This window comes from Hipposideros armiger, unplaced genomic scaffold (genome assembly GCF_001890085.2).
Source record: "Hipposideros armiger isolate ML-2016 unplaced genomic scaffold, ASM189008v1 scaffold_209, whole genome shotgun sequence".
Taxonomy (NCBI): Eukaryota; Metazoa; Chordata; class Mammalia; order Chiroptera; family Hipposideridae; genus Hipposideros; species Hipposideros armiger.
Genome location: NW_017731559.1, coordinates 2,667,202 through 2,684,133, shown reverse-complemented (window position 1 = coordinate 2,684,133; position 16,932 = coordinate 2,667,202). Strand labels below are relative to the sequence as shown.

Below are 16,932 nucleotides of genomic sequence, written 5' to 3'. Positions count from 1 at the left end.
AAAGTAGTGATAACTAAATTAAATAAATCTCCAGAAAAAGAAGAACTCTTTCTAGGTATACTGAGTAACACAGGCTATTTATTTTTTTCATGGGGTTGGAGAAGGGGTAGGATATTTGTTGGCTCTGGGTGTGAGCTAAGGATCTGACTTGGTACAATAACAAGAAATATTCTGCAGGAAAAAGAAACTAGCAGAGCTTTTTGGCAGTTGTGTAGAACTGACTTGATGGACTGGAAACTAAAAGAGCCCCAAAGGCAAGTCCAATTTTCCCATGAGACTGTGTTCTGGGGGCAGCTCAGGAGACTGTGGGCTGGCCCAGAAAGTGAAAACTTTCACAGTCTTGGGGTACTTAGGAGACAGAATCCTGCTAGAAGTAGGGGCCTTCAGCAAATGTACAACTGCCAGATTTTGAAACTGTGTGGCATGGGAGGCTAAAAAACTAAGGCCAAAACTTCTGAAAAGTAGAACTTTCAGGGATGAGGAGACAGCGATCCACTAAGCTCTTAAACACAAGTCTAGGAGGGCCATACCTAAAACACTAGATAAAGTAGAGGTGGACTGAGTCTTACTAAAGCTATAACCCATCTCTGATTCACTCAATCCCTGATTGGATTGAGCCTATCATCATAGTAGAGGAAAAGGGCAACACTTCAGGTAGAAGTTATCAGTGGGAGCCTCTACAGTTCTCTTATACACAATGTCCAGCATACAGTCAAAGTTATAGACATGGGAAGAGTCAGGAAAACATAACTAATAAGTGGAAAAAAGTAATAGGAACCGAACTACAAATGATCCAGATGTTGATGCTAGAAATAACTTTAAAATGACTATGAATAATATATTAAAGAAAATAGAGGACAAGATTAATTAAATGATGGGAAAATTTTCAATTTTCAAATTTCAACATAAAAAGTTAAATAGTTATAATTGGACTGAAGAACATATCTGAAATTAATAAGTTATTTGATGGGTCTAAGAGCAGACTAGATACAGTGTAGCAGGATTAGTAAAGCATGAAGATGGAAAAAGAATGGAAAGAACAGAACAAAGCATAGATACATGGGGGAAATCGTCAAAAAGCCTAGTGTATGTGTAACTAGAGTTCTAGATGTTAAAGAGAGATTGGGGAGAATCAATATTTGAGGTGAAAATGGCTTAGGATTTTCCAAAACTGCTGAAAGACGTCAACCCACAAACAAAAAAGAAAAAGAAAACCATACTTAGGCATATCCCAGTCAAACTGTTGAAAATCAAAGATAAAGAGAAAATCTTAAAATCAACCAGAGAAAAAAGACATTCTCTTAAAGAAACAACTGACATTTTAACTGAAACTATGAATACCAATAGACAATGGAATGACATTTGTATAGTGTTGAAATTTAGGGGCGAGATTAGATCACCTCAACGCTCCGTCCCTCTATTACTACTTTAAAGAACTGATCACCAATCTCTTCAAAATTACTATGAATATATATGGAGAACTACTACATGAAGTTTTCTAGACTCTTTCATTAAATATACAGTAAGTCCTTACTTAACACCATTGATAGCTTCTTGGAAACTGTGACTTTAAGCAAAATGACATACAACAGAACCAGATTTACCCTAGGCTAATTGACACATACAAAAGTTAAGTTCCTATGGCATATTCCTGGTCACAAAAACATCACCAAACTTCTAAATAAATACCCCCAACACTTCTAATATTAAACATTGAAGTAAATATAAGCTATTCATACATTTAAGAAAGATTAATAAAAACAAGTAATATAATTATTTTCTAATCTGCTTGTTCCAGTTCAGGGTTGCAGAGCCTATCCCAGCAGCTCAGGGCACAAGATGGAAACCAACCCTGAATAGGATGCTCTTCCATCTCAGGGCCCATTCATACACACCTACAATCACTCATACTGGGACAATGTAGACACACCAGTTCACCTAACATCTTTGGGGTGTGGGAGGAAACCAGAGCACCTAGAGAAAAACCACACAGACATGGGGAGAATGTACAAACTTCACACAGACAGTGGCCCCAGCTGGGAATCAATTTTTTTCATCAATGTTATAACAAAATGATATTGAGCAAAACAATGTTATTTGAGGATCTGCTGTATATGCTTATTAATCCCCAGATTTCTATTGAATCACAAAACCTTGGATTCATATCACATAGCATGATATTATTGGCTTCTTTCCTAAAATCACATTGGAAACTCATTATAAATCAAATAATGTAGCACATGATTTGGGTAGATTATGTTCTAAAATAGAAAATAAATGTTTGAAGGTAGAATAAATGAATGGCTCTATAAAAAGGAAGCCATGGTATAATGGAATGTATGATACATGTATAGTGTTAATTAAGATGTCAGATGGAATAGCGATTTATAATTCCTTGCTACTCAGAATGTAAGTCTTGACACCAAAAGCACAAGCAACAGAAGAAAAAAAATAAATTTTACTTCACCAAAATGGAAAACTCTTGTGCTGCAAAGGACACCATCAAGAAAGTGAAAAGACACCCCACAGATAAATCATATATGTGATAAGGGAATTGTAACTAGAATATACAAAGAACTTATATAATTCAATGGTAAAACGACACATAACTCAATTTAAAAGTGGGCAAAGGAGCTGAATAGACAGTTTTCCCAAGAAGATGAACAAATGACCGATAAGCTCATGAAAAGATGTTCCCATCAGTGAAATGCAAATCAAAACCACAATGAGATACCACTTCACACCTACTAGGATGGCTATTAAAAAAAAAAAGAGGTAAGTAAAGGGTATGAAGAAATTGGAACCCTCGGGCCTGCCGAGTGGCACATTGGTTAAGAGCTGGCTTGGGACGCCAGAGGGCCCCGGTTCGGATCCCACATATGAGGGCCAGTGACACTGCCCTCTACAGCTAAGATGCTGAACAACTGCTCAACCTGGAGCTGGGCTGACGAGAGTCACCAGTGATGGCATAGACTGCAGTCCCTGCGGCAGTGGGTTGCCATGGGCTACCGTGTGTAGCCAGCAGCCAGCGTGAGCGTAGGCTGCAGCCCCTGTGGCAGTGGGTTGCCATGGGCTACCGTGTGTGGCCGGCAGCCAGTGTGAGTGGCCATCCAGAAGCCAGCGACTGATCTGCCTTGCCCGGGAAGAGCACAATGATGGTGCCAACTTGGGCCAGTGAAGCGACGTCCTCCACAACTAGACTGAAGAACAAAACGACAGCAACTTGTCTGTTCCCCTTCCCCCAATTCCCCAGCGCTGTTCCCATCCCCCAATTCCCCAATTAAAAAAAAACTTAAAAAAAAAAGAAATTGGAACCCTCATACTGCTGCTGGAGGGAATGTAAAATGGTGCATTAAATGATCTCTGCAGTGGTGGTAATGGTGATAGGAATTATGATGTATTTTTGACCAGGTTCTGGCCTATTCATCAATGTTTTCAAGTGGTTCTATGAATTTTGGCAGCCTTAGGGATACTTGTACTAAAACTAATAAATACATCAATAATCACAGATTCAACCTTAAATTCATATGAGAATCATTAGGGGATCTTTTTTTTATGCTGATACCTGGGCCTCATTATAAGATATGCCAATTTGATTGATATGGCACAGTACTTTACTTTGCTTTTTAAAAAAAACTTCTCAGGAGATTCTGATGTGTGACCAGGGTTGAGAACTACCTAGTCAAGGGGACATCTCCACGGTTAAGCAAAGCTACCACCAAGGGTAGCTTAGAGTTGGAAAAGGAGGATTGGCACAGGAACCAGGAGACCTGGGTGTGCTTTCCTTGTGACTGTGTGCTTTGAGTAAGGTATTTAACCTCTGGGAGCTTCACTTTTTTCATCTGTAAAATGGGACTATGCACCGTCTGGGCAGGGATGTTAAGAGGAGCACATGAGCTCATATATGTGACACTGCAGAGTCTGATGTCAGTCTGGAACATTTTATGCGTCTTTAAATTTTGGTTACTTTTCTTCCTTGCCTTCCATGAACTAGATATTCATATCATTTTTTTTAATGTTGTTCTCTTGTTTCTTCTGTAAAATGCAGTAGTTTGTTAAAAGTCATCTAAGGTTTTTCTAGGTTTAAACTTTATCCTTCCTTCATATGACCCTAATCTCTTCTTGTTTCTCATCTATAGTCTCTATCCCATTGTGCTTACGGTAAGTGTTGTGTTTCTGATACCTGACAATGGCTCATTGTGTATTTTAATTAGGTGATACGAAATATTGTTAACAGCCATGCCCAGAGTTTAGCATGAGTTGTCTGTCATTGATAATTATACTGATCATGGTAATAAATCATGGGATCAGTAATAAGGGTTCGTTGAATACTTTTTAAATGCTAAATAGAGTTCTCAGCCTTAGCTGTGATTTTTGTCTGGTGGACTTAGAATAGTTCCTTGGCTCCTAGGGAAAAAAAAGAGAGCCTGCTCTCAGATTGTAAATTTTTGTTAGATTTACTCTTTAACCTAAAAGGAATGCCGGGTTAGTAATATTCATATGTGATTCTGCGACACAGACTACAGGACGTTCTGACACACACCTCCAGCTCTGCAGCTGGTGAGACAGCTAGAGTCTGTCCTTTCTTGGAGATGTGGCAACACCAGCTGGATAGAGTAGGTCTTGACAGTGCTGGAGTTGGAGGGGGTGGAACAGAACTCCTCACATTTTAATGCGCATGCATATCACCTGGAGATCTATTCCAGTACATGTTGCTCAGTAGAGATGGGGCCCAAGATTCTGCATTCCCTACAGGCTCCCAGAGGATGTCAATGGCAAGGGTATAGAAGACATCTGTTCTGTTCGCCCAGCACTTTCCCTACCTTCCACTAGGGAAATACTCCTTTTTGCATTCCAACCATAAAGTTCAAGGGTAAGGTTCCATGTGCTTACGTTACTCTGCCTCCCGGCCTAATCAGTTGGTCCAGGAGCCAATCAGACTCTTCCTTCACATTTTTGAACTTAGAACTAGGGAACCAGTCTCAGATCCTCTCTGTGGAACTCTTTCTAGCCCCATGGACGTAATCAGTTCAAAGAAGCAGAGATGAGGGTATCCCCATGGTTCTCACGTCTAAGTTCCAATTGTCTCTACTCTATGAAAAGGGGTTTTAAAATAAACAATATTGTGACTTTTGGGGGTTATATAACCAGCTCTGATGATCTAGTGCAGCTTCATAAAATATATCAGGCACTTACCATATGCAAATCTCTGTTCTTTGGCCCCAAATATATAAAGATGAATAGTGCACACCCTGGTTGGGGAGACCAAACAGTTCAGTGGAGTTTGGCACGTGCAGTGGCAAGGGGTTATGGAAGTCCCCAGAAGTGCCTGATCTGCTCAGATGTGTGGATGGGGGCCAGGTTCAGGAAAAGTGTTCTAGAAATGGATTTTCAAAAGGTGAGCAAGAATTGTGTGGGGATGCCTGTAAAATTATTCCAGGCAAAGAGAACTTGCTGGGCAAAGGCAAGATAATGGAATGAAACCATGTTTTAAAAACTACAACCAGTTTAAGTGGGAGGAGGGCGTGCATGGCTGTAACTAAGGCAGTTACAGTGAAGGGCCTTCTGTGCATACTGCACTCAGCATCACGCACTAACCAACTGAGCTAACCAGCCGCCCCTGCAATCAGTCACTTTTTAAAAAGTCATATGTATTTAAACAACAATAACAACAAATCAATAACAATGAGCCTGAATCTCTGATTCTTCCCCCAGATACATGACTATCTGGCAGGTTCCCACTAAAAACCACTCCCTTTTATTTTCTTTTAAACAAACAGAAAATTTGTCTTAGAATTGAAATGAATGTTTAAAAAACAAACCTGATCTGCTTTCAATACCAAACTCTGTTTAAATAACACGGAGGTTGTGACATCCGTTGACAAAGCCAGGAAGCTCAAAACCCTGCTGCCGACACAATGTATTGAGTTCTGCTGTTGTTGGCACGGCTCCACCTGTGGCAGGCAGGTCCTGGTGTTGTTATTCTGATCTGCGTGTGCAAGGAGACATTCCTCAGGGCACAGGACTCTTTCTTCTTGGGGGAAAAAATTGTATTTTTAAAAATGCTTTCTGACGAGACAACATAAATTGGTAACTACAATATTGCCTCAGGGATAGGAAAGACAGTCTGGGGAATATAATCAATAATGTTATAAATATTTTTTAGGGGGCCAGATGGACTCATGTCTTGTTAGGGAGACCACTTCATAGATGGTGTAGAGGCCTGACCACTGCACTGTACAACTGAAGCTGCCGTTGAATAATACTGTATGTCAGCTATAATTTAATATACATATATAGTCACGGGATGTGGAGTACAGTGTGGGGAGTGGAGTCAATGGAATTGTAATAGATATGTATGATATCGGGGGGGGCAGTAGATAGGGGTAGGGGGGTTGTCACTTTGTGAGGGGTGAAAAGGATAACTATTGCTTTGTTCTGTACACCTAAAACTAATAATAAAAATAAAATAAAATAAATGCTCTCTGTAAGCAAGAACAATTGGTAGCTACTTCTGTGTCTCTTGAGTGTCAAGTTCCAAGAGTAAATTAGTCTTTTTCATGAGCAGATTTTAGCCACTTTGAGGTTTCAAAAAAAAGTTTACACTTTTACTGACATCCATCTCCAGAACTTCTTCATCATCCCAAACTGAAACTCTGCACCCATTAAACACTGACTCCCCATTTCCCATTCCCCCCAGGCCCTGGTAACCTCTATTCTACTGTCTCTGAATTTCACTACTCTCGGTACTTCAGAGAGGTGGAATGATACAGTATTTGTCCTTGTGTGTCTGGCTTATTTCGCTTAGCATAATGTCTTCAAGGTTCAATCATGCTGTACCATATTGCAGAATTTCCATCCTTTTTAGGGCTGAATAATATTCCATTGTATGTATACACCATGTTTTGCTTGTACATTCATCCATCAGGGGATACTTGTGTTGCTTCCAAATTTTGGCTATTATGAATAATGCTTCCATGAACGTGGGTTTGCAAATATCTGTTTGAGTCCCTGCTTTCAGTCAATTATTTTTTCAAAAAAGCTGGATGGAGCTTGTGTAAGCCCTTCTTGAGTTTCTGGCTGTGAGCGAAGCCTGGCCTGGAAGTCAGGGCTTTAGTTCTACAGCTCCCTGCCAGGAAGTAGCCAGGCCCCTGGAGTAAGTCACACATCATCTCTGTGTCACTGTTTCCTCACCTCCGAGCTTACAGAGTCCCTTCCACCTTCCAGTCCCACCCCTAGGTGACTATGCATGCGACATTCTGTACCCAGACTCATAGTCAGCCCCTCTTAGCTTCTGTTTGTTCCTTAGTGGAATTAGAAGTAGAGTGGGCTCTTGGCATGAGCAGATTTACTATTCACAATTTGGAGTGTTCTTGAGTGGCCGTGGCAACCCATGACATATAGAAATCTATCAGTTTGCTGAAGCATGAATTTGAACCTCATACATGGTGAGGCGGATGTATGAGTGTAAGTCACTAAGTGAGTAAGTCGGGCTGACAACTGCGCAGTGCCACCTGCTCCTCAGCAAGGTGTTGTCAGCTGCTACATGTCCTTATGCAGCGAGTTTTCTGAAGTGGTACAGCTTTGGTGAGAGTGGGGGGGGGGCGCGGTGCAGGGGGGGAGAATATGTCTCCAAAAAGATAGCTGACTGCTAGGACTAGTGGTAGAAATAAAAGAAAGAACAGAAGCCTAAGAAACTGAGGGTTCTTACTGAAATAGATTAAAAAGTGGCCCATCTAACACAGTAGCTTGACAGTGCAAACAAGCATACTGTACATTCTCTACAGAAAAAAGACAAACGTACTGGTAAAATTTCAGTGAGACAGCCAGCAGAACATTTGTTCACTGAAAGATAAAAATTTAGAGAAGTTTGAAAAAGTGGCTCGGGAGAAAAGCAGGAGACTATACAAACATTTCCAGGAAGCAGCAGATGGGAAAGGCACCAGCGTGGCTACTAAACCAACCTTATTTTCAACTAAAGACTGGCTTGAACATTTTAAGATGTGTTTTTCTTGGCAAAAGGTGCAGTTAATAGGAACAAGCAGGCCAGCTGTCTATCTCACAGCAGACAAGATTTTTCCTAAGCTAAAGAAACTCACAGATGAACAGAGGCATAAGTCCTAGGCTGTGACGATTGCCGGGCATGTGGGAGCTGTCAGCGTCACAGTTTAGACTGAAAGTCATATGAAAGAGGCAATAGAGAGTAAGGAGAGAAACCAAACAAAGAAGGTTGTGAATATATATGTGAATCAAATCATCACACTATACACTTTAAATATATACAGTTATATTTGTCAGGTATTCCTCAATAAAGTTGTGGTGGGGGGAGGAGAGGAAAAAAAGAGCTGGTAAAAAGGAGTAAAGGAGATGAAGGCAATGGTGAAGAATTGGGAAAGCCTACAGAGATTTAATGAAGTGTTCCAAGCTGCCAACAGCACTAACATCCTGCAGTTGAATGGAGCTTTTTCCGCAATTCCAAGAAACACATCTTCATTGGTACCATCCCAGGAAATGCTCAAGACATTACAAAAGTAAAGAGGGATTAACAAGAGTAACTTTGGTTAAGACTAAGGAAGGAGGGAAAAAAAGGAAGAGAAAATGACAATGAAAGTAAGAATAAAAGGGAAGGTGATAAAAACGAGGACAAATGAGATAAAATACTATTTCTCCAAAAAGCTAAACGTAATAAGTTGGAAAACTCAGATGAAATACATGTTTGCAAAAACTGAAAATGGCAGACTGGAATTAAAGAGAAAGAGAAGGTTGATTAAGAACAGTGGCCGTTAAAGATCACGTTAAAGACAACTAGACGCTTTTACAGTAAAGATCACCTTTGCCTTTTACAGGAAAATAGGAAAGCTGATGGACTAACTTATGTGGTTTTTTTCCAAAACCAGACAATTGTATTGCAAGATAATAAAATTTTAGCCCCACATGATTTATATCATAGGTGCAAAAGTTCTAAATAAAACAAAAAGGGGGTGGGGTGGAAGAATGGCAATTCATAATATCATGTTCTTTATTATAAACCCCCCCACTCAACACTTTGAATAATTCCTTTCCCCTTGCCCTTTGGGTTCTGTTTTGCAATTGTCTCTCTCACCCTATTGCCACTTCTTTTTTGTTCCTGAAGACAACACGTTTTTTTGTTGTCAAGGTTTTTGGCAGCAAATCAATAAAGGGAAGCAAACAGAAGTGACCCCCCAAATGGGTAGACTGCAAAGGTTCCAAAATCTCACAAAGTATGTATGCGGGTTTCTGGTTTACATTTCCAGACTTTTTTCAGATGGTAAATGAATTACGATAAGACCCATGAAATGTACTCCTTCCTTCTTACTATCTGCTCGCTTGGAGATCTGAAGAGGCGTCTAAGACGGCAGGTGAAGTCCCCTTCAGTGAGATGGTAGTTGACATTTCCAAGGGCATCCAACCCAAGCGACCCATCCCAGTACAGCATGCTTCTTCTCCTTGCAAGAAAGCAAGTCCAAAGGGTGACCCTCCCAGTGGAAGCTGTTTGGCATTCCAGAATGCAGAATACTGGGGGGAAAACATCTTTTCCTAAGCAGACAGTCCAAGTGTTGACAAAGTTGGGCCTATGGTTCACGCACACTCTTTGTGCCAACTATTTAAAGGCACCGCAGGAGTCTGAGCCCCGTTACTGCCATTCCTAAGAAACTTTCCTGTAATTTCTGGCTGATGTGGCAGTGACCTGTTCCCTCTCCTTTGGCTTCTAGATATTTGCAAATAATTAATTAATGATTTAATTGCTCCCTTCCCCAGGAAGCACCTGGTTTCTTAGAATGTGTGACATGGGCCAGAAAGACAGGGCATGAGGATGGAGGGGTGGGGGGATAGTGCTATAGGCAAAGGCAGGTTGACAGATAGATTTTATCTGGAGGCTCCAGGAATAGGTTAATGAGCACCACTGACCTTGGGGATGAATTCTGCACAGCTGAGACAAGATGGAAATGAGTGTTCTTCCTGCACCCCTGCTCTGGAGAGATGCTGGCTCTGTGCCTCCCTTGAAAGAGTTTGAAAATGAAATGCTTCTTTGAAGATTCCCACCTCCAAAATAAACTAGGAGTTAGCATTTTCCACACCAAACGCTTTGCTCAGAGACAGCCCTAAGTCCTGGCGGCTGGGAAGTGTGTGAGGAAAAGGGCATGAAGTGGAAAGAAACGTTCATGTCGGAGATCTGAATTCGCGTGACCTAAGCTTGTGAAAAGTGGCTTTGGAGAAGGTTACTGAAATCCTACCACTCTGATAACCTTTGTTGGAATTATTTCGGCAGGTGATCACAGCTGGGTTATCAATATTGCTGTTTGATATGATCCTGACGAGTGCAACTGTGGGATGGTAAGTCTTTATGTGCATCGAGAGAGGAAATGAAAATTCGTTGTTTGGGTTTCATGAGGATACTAATTTTTGCTCTCAAATGTTGACAAAAGGGTGTGTGTGTTGGGTATATATTTTATTGACATTTAAATATACATTCTGCACAGTGCATATATCATGAATATATAACTTGATGAATATTCACGAGTTGAATATAACTATACCTACTAGCGCCAGCAACCAGATCAGGAAATAGGACATTCCCAGTACTCCTTCCAGCCACTCATCCACACAAGAGTAACCACTATTGCAGAACAGCTATTTTATAGATACAGCTGTGTTTGGGTTTTGTTTCTTTGATCCTTCAATTTATTTTCTCTTACACAAGCTTAAAATCATCCTTGTTTAGAATGCACCCACCCGGTCACTTAAAGACAGCACTGCCTCTCCCTGTGATATTTGAGCAGAGACCTAAAGAGTGAGGATTGAGTCATGGGCTTATTGGAGGAAAGAGCAAGTGTAAAGGTCTTGAGGTGGGAGTGTGCTTGTGTTTGAGGAGGGATGTGACCAGAGCAGTGTGATGAGGAGAAGAGCAGGAGATGAGGAAAGAGAGGTAGTTGGCATCCGACCATGTGGGGTTTTAAAGGCCATTGTAGGACTTGGCTTTGGTGTGAGGAGAGGGAAAGTGAAGAGGATTTTGAGCCACATTTTGAGCCTCTGTTTAAAATTCATCCCTCTGTCTGCTGTGTGGAGGATATGCTGTAGAGGGGACAGGTAGGAAGCAGGAAGACCAAATAGGGATGGTGGCAATGATCTCGGTGCAACATGGCTAAGACTGGCCTGACAGCAATGGAAACAGTAAGAAGTGGTAGGCTGCCTGCAGTGTGCTGATGGCATAGGATTTGAGAGAAAGAAAGAGCCTAGAATGACTTCTAGATTTTTGGTTTGAGCTGTGGAAAGAATGCAGTTGCCCTTCACCAAGATGGGGAATAATATATGAAGAGCAGTGTTCTAGAAGGTAAGCGTAGAGGGTTATCTGGAGCTGTGTTGGATCTATGAAGGCTGAGGTGCCCGTTACACCTGAGAGTCGAGATATCAGTATGTAGGTGACTAAATCGGCCTGGAGGTCAGAGGAGGGGAGAGCCTCTCAGCGCCTTGAGCATGGCATCCACATTCCCACCTTAGAGGTTTTTGGGCTCATCCACTCGTCCTGGAGTGCTTTCCACCCAGTTTTGCAGTTGGCCACTGACTGTTCATCCTCCAGGTCTCCACATCCAGGTGACCTCAGAAAGGCCTTCCCTGATCACACTCTATTACATAAACTGCCCTAGCTGCTTCCCGTCGCCTTGCTTCTTTCCCTCCTGATGGCGCCCACAGTCGTTACCTTGCTTGTTCATCGTTCTGCTTGTTAGGGTCTGCCTCTCTCCTAGAGGGTAGTGCCCCCTGCAAGGCACATGGGCGCCATGGTGGATGCAGGAGAGAGCTGGGGAAGGGTGTGAAGCAGTCGGTGATGTGAGCACATGGCCACTTGAGAAGGATGGCCGAGGCAGCCACGTGAGACAATGGCTGTGGAGCGGCTATCCAGGAGATAGATGTGGTGGCTGTGACAGTAACTTCAGGTCACACCTCCTGGAAAAGGCCACACAGCCCTGCACCATAGGCCTCAGAGCTGTGGTCACAAGGGGATTTGGCCGACTGGTAACAAGGTTAGATGGAGGCTGCTTGAATGCGTCACTGCCGTAGCACGACAGCCCAACTGGGGCACCTCAGCTTGTCCTTCACAAACAGGCCGCTGAGCTCTCTGTCTGTGACACAGGAAACAGGTACTTTGGGCTTGTTGGGGCCCCTGTACCTGCTGTGGTTCTGCTCGAGGGCCAGGTGGTCACAGTCACGCTGGAAACATAATGAAACCATCTCTTGCGTTCCACCTCTGAATGCTCTGCGTAGACTCTGCCCATTGAAGAGCTGACCAAGTTAACACTTGGATCTCCTCCAGATAACTGTATGCAAACCAGGGGAGGCCATCGTTACCAAGGGTTTGGGCTGTCATTTGCAGGGGAGAGGGAGGTGATTTTAAAGTCTTAAAATAGCTCATGGTTCCCTTCTCAATGGGCGTGCTTCATTTGGGGATTATATACTTACATATTTTTAAACTACATAGTAATACATTCTATTTGTGAGATGTTTAAAACAATACAGAAATGCATCAAGTAAAAGGCCTTTTATCTTCCACTCCCACTATTGCCACCTGCCAGAAGTCATAACAATTTTGGTTTAATGGTGAGAAAAATGCAGTGTTTGGTTCAGTAATGTATATATGCCAGTGAGGTGGGTACAGACAAGGTGTAGAAGAGATTTTCACATTTATTTACCAGCATTAGGGAGAGAAAAATCATATTGTTGCTTAGCTTTACTCAAATAAGGCATAGTTCTAGAAAATCAGTATTTTTTTCTCATGCTTGGGATCAGAGCAATCCTGTGAGTTCGGTTTTTTTGTTTGTTTGTTTGTAAATTGGTTGGTGAGGGCTAGGACTGATGCCTGGGAGTGCCCCTGGCAGCCTCCCGTCTCCCAGGACTTCTTGTGAGTAATCCCTTGATGCTGTCATAGCCGCAGATGCAGTGGTATTTTTTTTTAAGATTTTTATTGGGGTATTGGGGGGATGGGAACAGTGCTGGGGAATTGGGGAAAGGGGAACACACAAGTTGCTGTTGTTTTGTTCTTCAGTCTAGTTGTGGAGGACATTGCTTCACTGGCCCAAGCTGGCACCATCATTGTGCTCTTCCCGGGCGAGGCAGATCAGCCGCCGGCTTCTGGACGGCCGCTCACTGAGGCTGCTGGTCGCTCACGCTGGCTGCTGGCTACACAAGGTAGCCCGTGGCAACCCACTGCCACAGGGGCTGCAGCCTAGGCCGTCCTCGTCAACTCACGGCAGCCCAGCTCCAGATTGAGCTGTTGTTCAGCATCTTAGCTATAGAGGGCAGTGTCACTGGCCCTCATATGTGGGATCCGAACCGGGGCCCTCTGGCATCCCAAGCCAGTTCTTAACCATCACACCACTTGGCCGGCCCAGTGGTATTATTTTTAAATGTCAGTAGATTCCTGCAGGATAAATGTGAGGGGCAGGACCAGAATCTGTGAATATCATGATGAGGAAGTGACTTTGCATCCCATGTCGTGTTGGGCTGGCAGGGGTTTATACAATAAATAGATATTTACCACGGGCCTAATATGTGCCAGGATCCATTCTTGGATAAAAGTGGAAAATCGCTGCCCCTCTGATGTCTACAGTTGCTCATCTCCTTACATGAAGGCAGGTCCATATCTAAACCATCCCAGACTGACAGAAATAAATCTTTTTGCTCACAGCATTCAGAATTAGGGGCTCCCTTTCTTGGGAGCCCCTAATTGGGGGCATTTCCAGCCCCAAGAAGAGAAAATGGAAGAAAAATAAAAATTAGGAAGTACTCCCACATCCTCTTCTTCTTCCTCTTCTTGGCCTTTCCTCCTCTTCCTTTTAATAATAATAACTATTTATTGAGCAACTACTATGTTTCAGACATTTTTTACATTAATATTATCCCATCGAGTTTCACAACTTTTCAAGTTATCCCCATTTTAAAGATGAAGACACTGAGGTCCAAAGACATTTAAATGATTTTACCCAAGATTTTAGAGCTACTAAGTGACTGGACCAGGATTGAAACCCAGGTCTGTGTGTGTCCAAGGCCCCATACCCTGCCATGTATCTCCCTGGAACTGATTCGGGAAACACCAAGGATTTACCAGCAGTGTAGATGGCGCCTAGGTAGAAGTGGGTCTTAAGGGAGGGAGAAGAAAAATTGGCCTAAATGTTCCTCCTCCCACCAGTGTGATCATCTATAAAGAGCATCTAGTTGGCGCGACAGCAAACAGAAGGAGTGTCACCCAGCACAAGACGGCCCTATTTTGGGTTTACCAGCAGTGTAGATGGCGCCTAGGTAGAAGTGGGTCTTAAGGGAGGGAGAAGAAAAATTGGCCTAAATGTTCCTCCTCCCACCAGTGTGATCATCTATAAAGAGCATCTAGATGGCGCGACAGCAAACAGAAGGAATGTCACCCAGCACAAGACGGCCCTATTTCTTGTTCAGGGGCCGACATGGTGAACTAAGGAGCCCAATGGAGCATTTTTACAAGACAGATCTCATTGCCTTTGAATTTTACTGCTATAAGTTATAATTCTACCAGTCAGCTAAAAATATTTATTGAGTGACTGCTGTATGCAAAATATATGGAAGTCATTACGAGGCATGAGCCATCATCCAGCCCTCAAGCAGTTTTCAGGGGAAGGGAAGTCATACAGATACTTTGTGGCCTGGTATAGTAATTGTTTGAATGCACAATGAATGTGAAGGCTGAAGGCGAGAGAGGGGGTGGGGTGATCAGGAAGGCCTTGGAACTGTCTTGAAACTGGACCTTGTGCAGAAGGGAGAGGCTTAGCTAGGCTGTGGGGGGAAGAGATTTGAACTTTCTTGCCCCAAGAAGACAAGGAAGGGTGGAGGGGCAGGGGGTGAGATGGCGATTTGTGAGCAGAGCTGGGGCTGAGGAGCAGGGAGCTAATCCTACGCTTCCTCCTTCTTTCTCTACCTGTCTCTGTGGACAGGCGTGACAGAAATGGTGGGCAGGTTGGCATCGAAAAACCCAATTGCCAAGGTATCCTAGTACATTATTGACACTATTCCCCAGATTTCGGTGTCTTAACCCTCACAGTGATAGTCTAAATTCTTCCAAATAAACCTGCATCAACAGAAGGCTTATTTTGTTCAGAAATACAAAATTCTGTATTTTGTACAGAATTTCAGAGTGAACTAAAAAAAACCAAGGTGTTGAACTGAGTGTGAGAAATGAACGTGAGATGGCCCTCCATGGGAGGAATGCTGTCTGAATATTACAGCAGAAGTCTAGAAGAGGCCAGGTCTCCAGGCCGTTTCACACCCTGTGAACTTTATGGTATGCCCTGGACAAAATAGAGAGAAAGGCTGTGAGCGCCCAAATCAAAGAAACTGCATGTGTGATTATTGCAAAAGGAACCTTGACGTTGGAATTTCCTGATTTTTGAGAACTCTTGAGTTTAAGGATGGTGTGTTTTCAGCCTCCAAGAATTTTCCAACCACAAAGTGAACCACCAGAAGAGGAGTGTCAGACTGTATTTCAGATTTTCTGTCATTTGCACAAAGCTGGTCTGCATTATCCATACACTCGGTGTTTTTCAAGCCGTGACTAGGTGGCCAGCTCTCAGCTCCAGGTCTCTGCCTTGTGAGAGCTTTGACTGGTCAAATGTCACACAAGGCAGGCCTGTTTTGTTTCCCTGGATAGTTATTGTTTCTTGTTTTTTTGTTTTCAAATCTTTCATTAGTCAACATTTAGAAATCAGGTTATTTCCCCATAAAAGTGCAGATCTCCAGATTTTTCTGAAAATGTGGAACAGCTGTTATGTTGGGCCTGCATCTCCCCATGGCAGCTGTTGCAGGAATGGGTAGAGGCTGCCCCCTCACGTGGACATGGGCTTTCTGAGTCAGGATGGCCTCTCCCTCTCCCGGCTGGCTGAGACCGGAGGACCCTGTATAAGCTGACATCCTCATATCCATTTGCTTGTATATTGTCTCATGCCACAAGAAGTGCCTGCTGAGCTTTGAGGCTACCAACACAGTCTATGACCCCAGCGAAGTCACCACCTAGGAGACTAGTGCGCATGTCATTATCCGTCTTCTTGGGAGGGCAACAGCTTAGGAGCTCAAAATAGGTCATCATTTAAAGCAGGGTTTCTCACCCTCAGCACTGTTGACATTTGGGGCAAGGTAATTCTTTGTCGTGGAGGCCTGTCTTGTGCCTTGCAGGATTTTTAGCAGCAAACCTGAGCCCCACCCCACTAGATGTCAGTAGTACCACTCTCAGTTGTAACAACCAAAAAATGTCTCCAGATATTGCCAAATGTCCCCTTGGGGGCAAAATCGCCCCAGTTGGAAATCACGTATCTAGAGGTTTGTGGTGATTAATGGAGAAAATGCCACTTGAAATGTCAGGAACTTGCTTAGCTCCTAGCTAGAGATTTGGATCAGCTTAGGTGTCAAGTCCTCCCACACCCTCTATGTACAGTCCATTCAGCAAGTATCAGGCTGAATTAGGTGTGCACACCCCATCTACCACCTGGCTGTGAGCTCCTCAGGGAGAGGAACCACCTTGAATTCACCTTTTGGTCTCTCCGCCTACCACTACGTGCTTGCTGAATAAACAAGTGGCCAGCTTGAAGGCTGGCCATTCTAAATACTGTACCCAAGAAAAATTATAAACCTAAGTACCCAATGTTGGTCAACTTTGAAAGGCTTTAATTCAAAGCAACTGTTCTTGTCTAACTAATGATCTTCTTTTTAATTATAAAAACAATCTATGGGGGTCGGCCGAGTGGCGCGATGGTTAAGAGCTGGCTTGGGACGCCAGAGGGCCCCGGTTCAGATCCCACATATGAGGGCCCAGTGACACTGCCCTCCACAGCTAAGATGCTGAACAACAGCTCAACCTGGAGCTGGGCTGCCATGAGTCGCCGGCAACAGCGTAGGCTG

At 43.2% G+C, this 16,932-nt stretch overlaps 1 protein-coding gene across 5 annotated transcripts in view; it reads left to right on the top strand.

The window, feature by feature from the left end:
• Positions 1-16,932, top strand: part of SLC35D4 (solute carrier family 35 member D4) — a 126,943-nt gene that overhangs the window by 103,779 nt on the left and 6,232 nt on the right. For 4 of the 5 annotated variants that reach the window (XM_019653884.1, XM_019653881.1, XM_019653886.1 and 1 more), the window contains one exon: positions 10,292-10,356. The exons of the other annotated variant lie outside the window; for it this stretch is intronic. In XM_019653884.1, the coding sequence (XP_019509429.1) occupies positions 10,292-10,356 (65 nt within the window). The remainder of the gene's footprint in view (positions 1-10,291; positions 10,357-16,932) is intronic. 5 annotated transcript variants of the gene reach the window in all.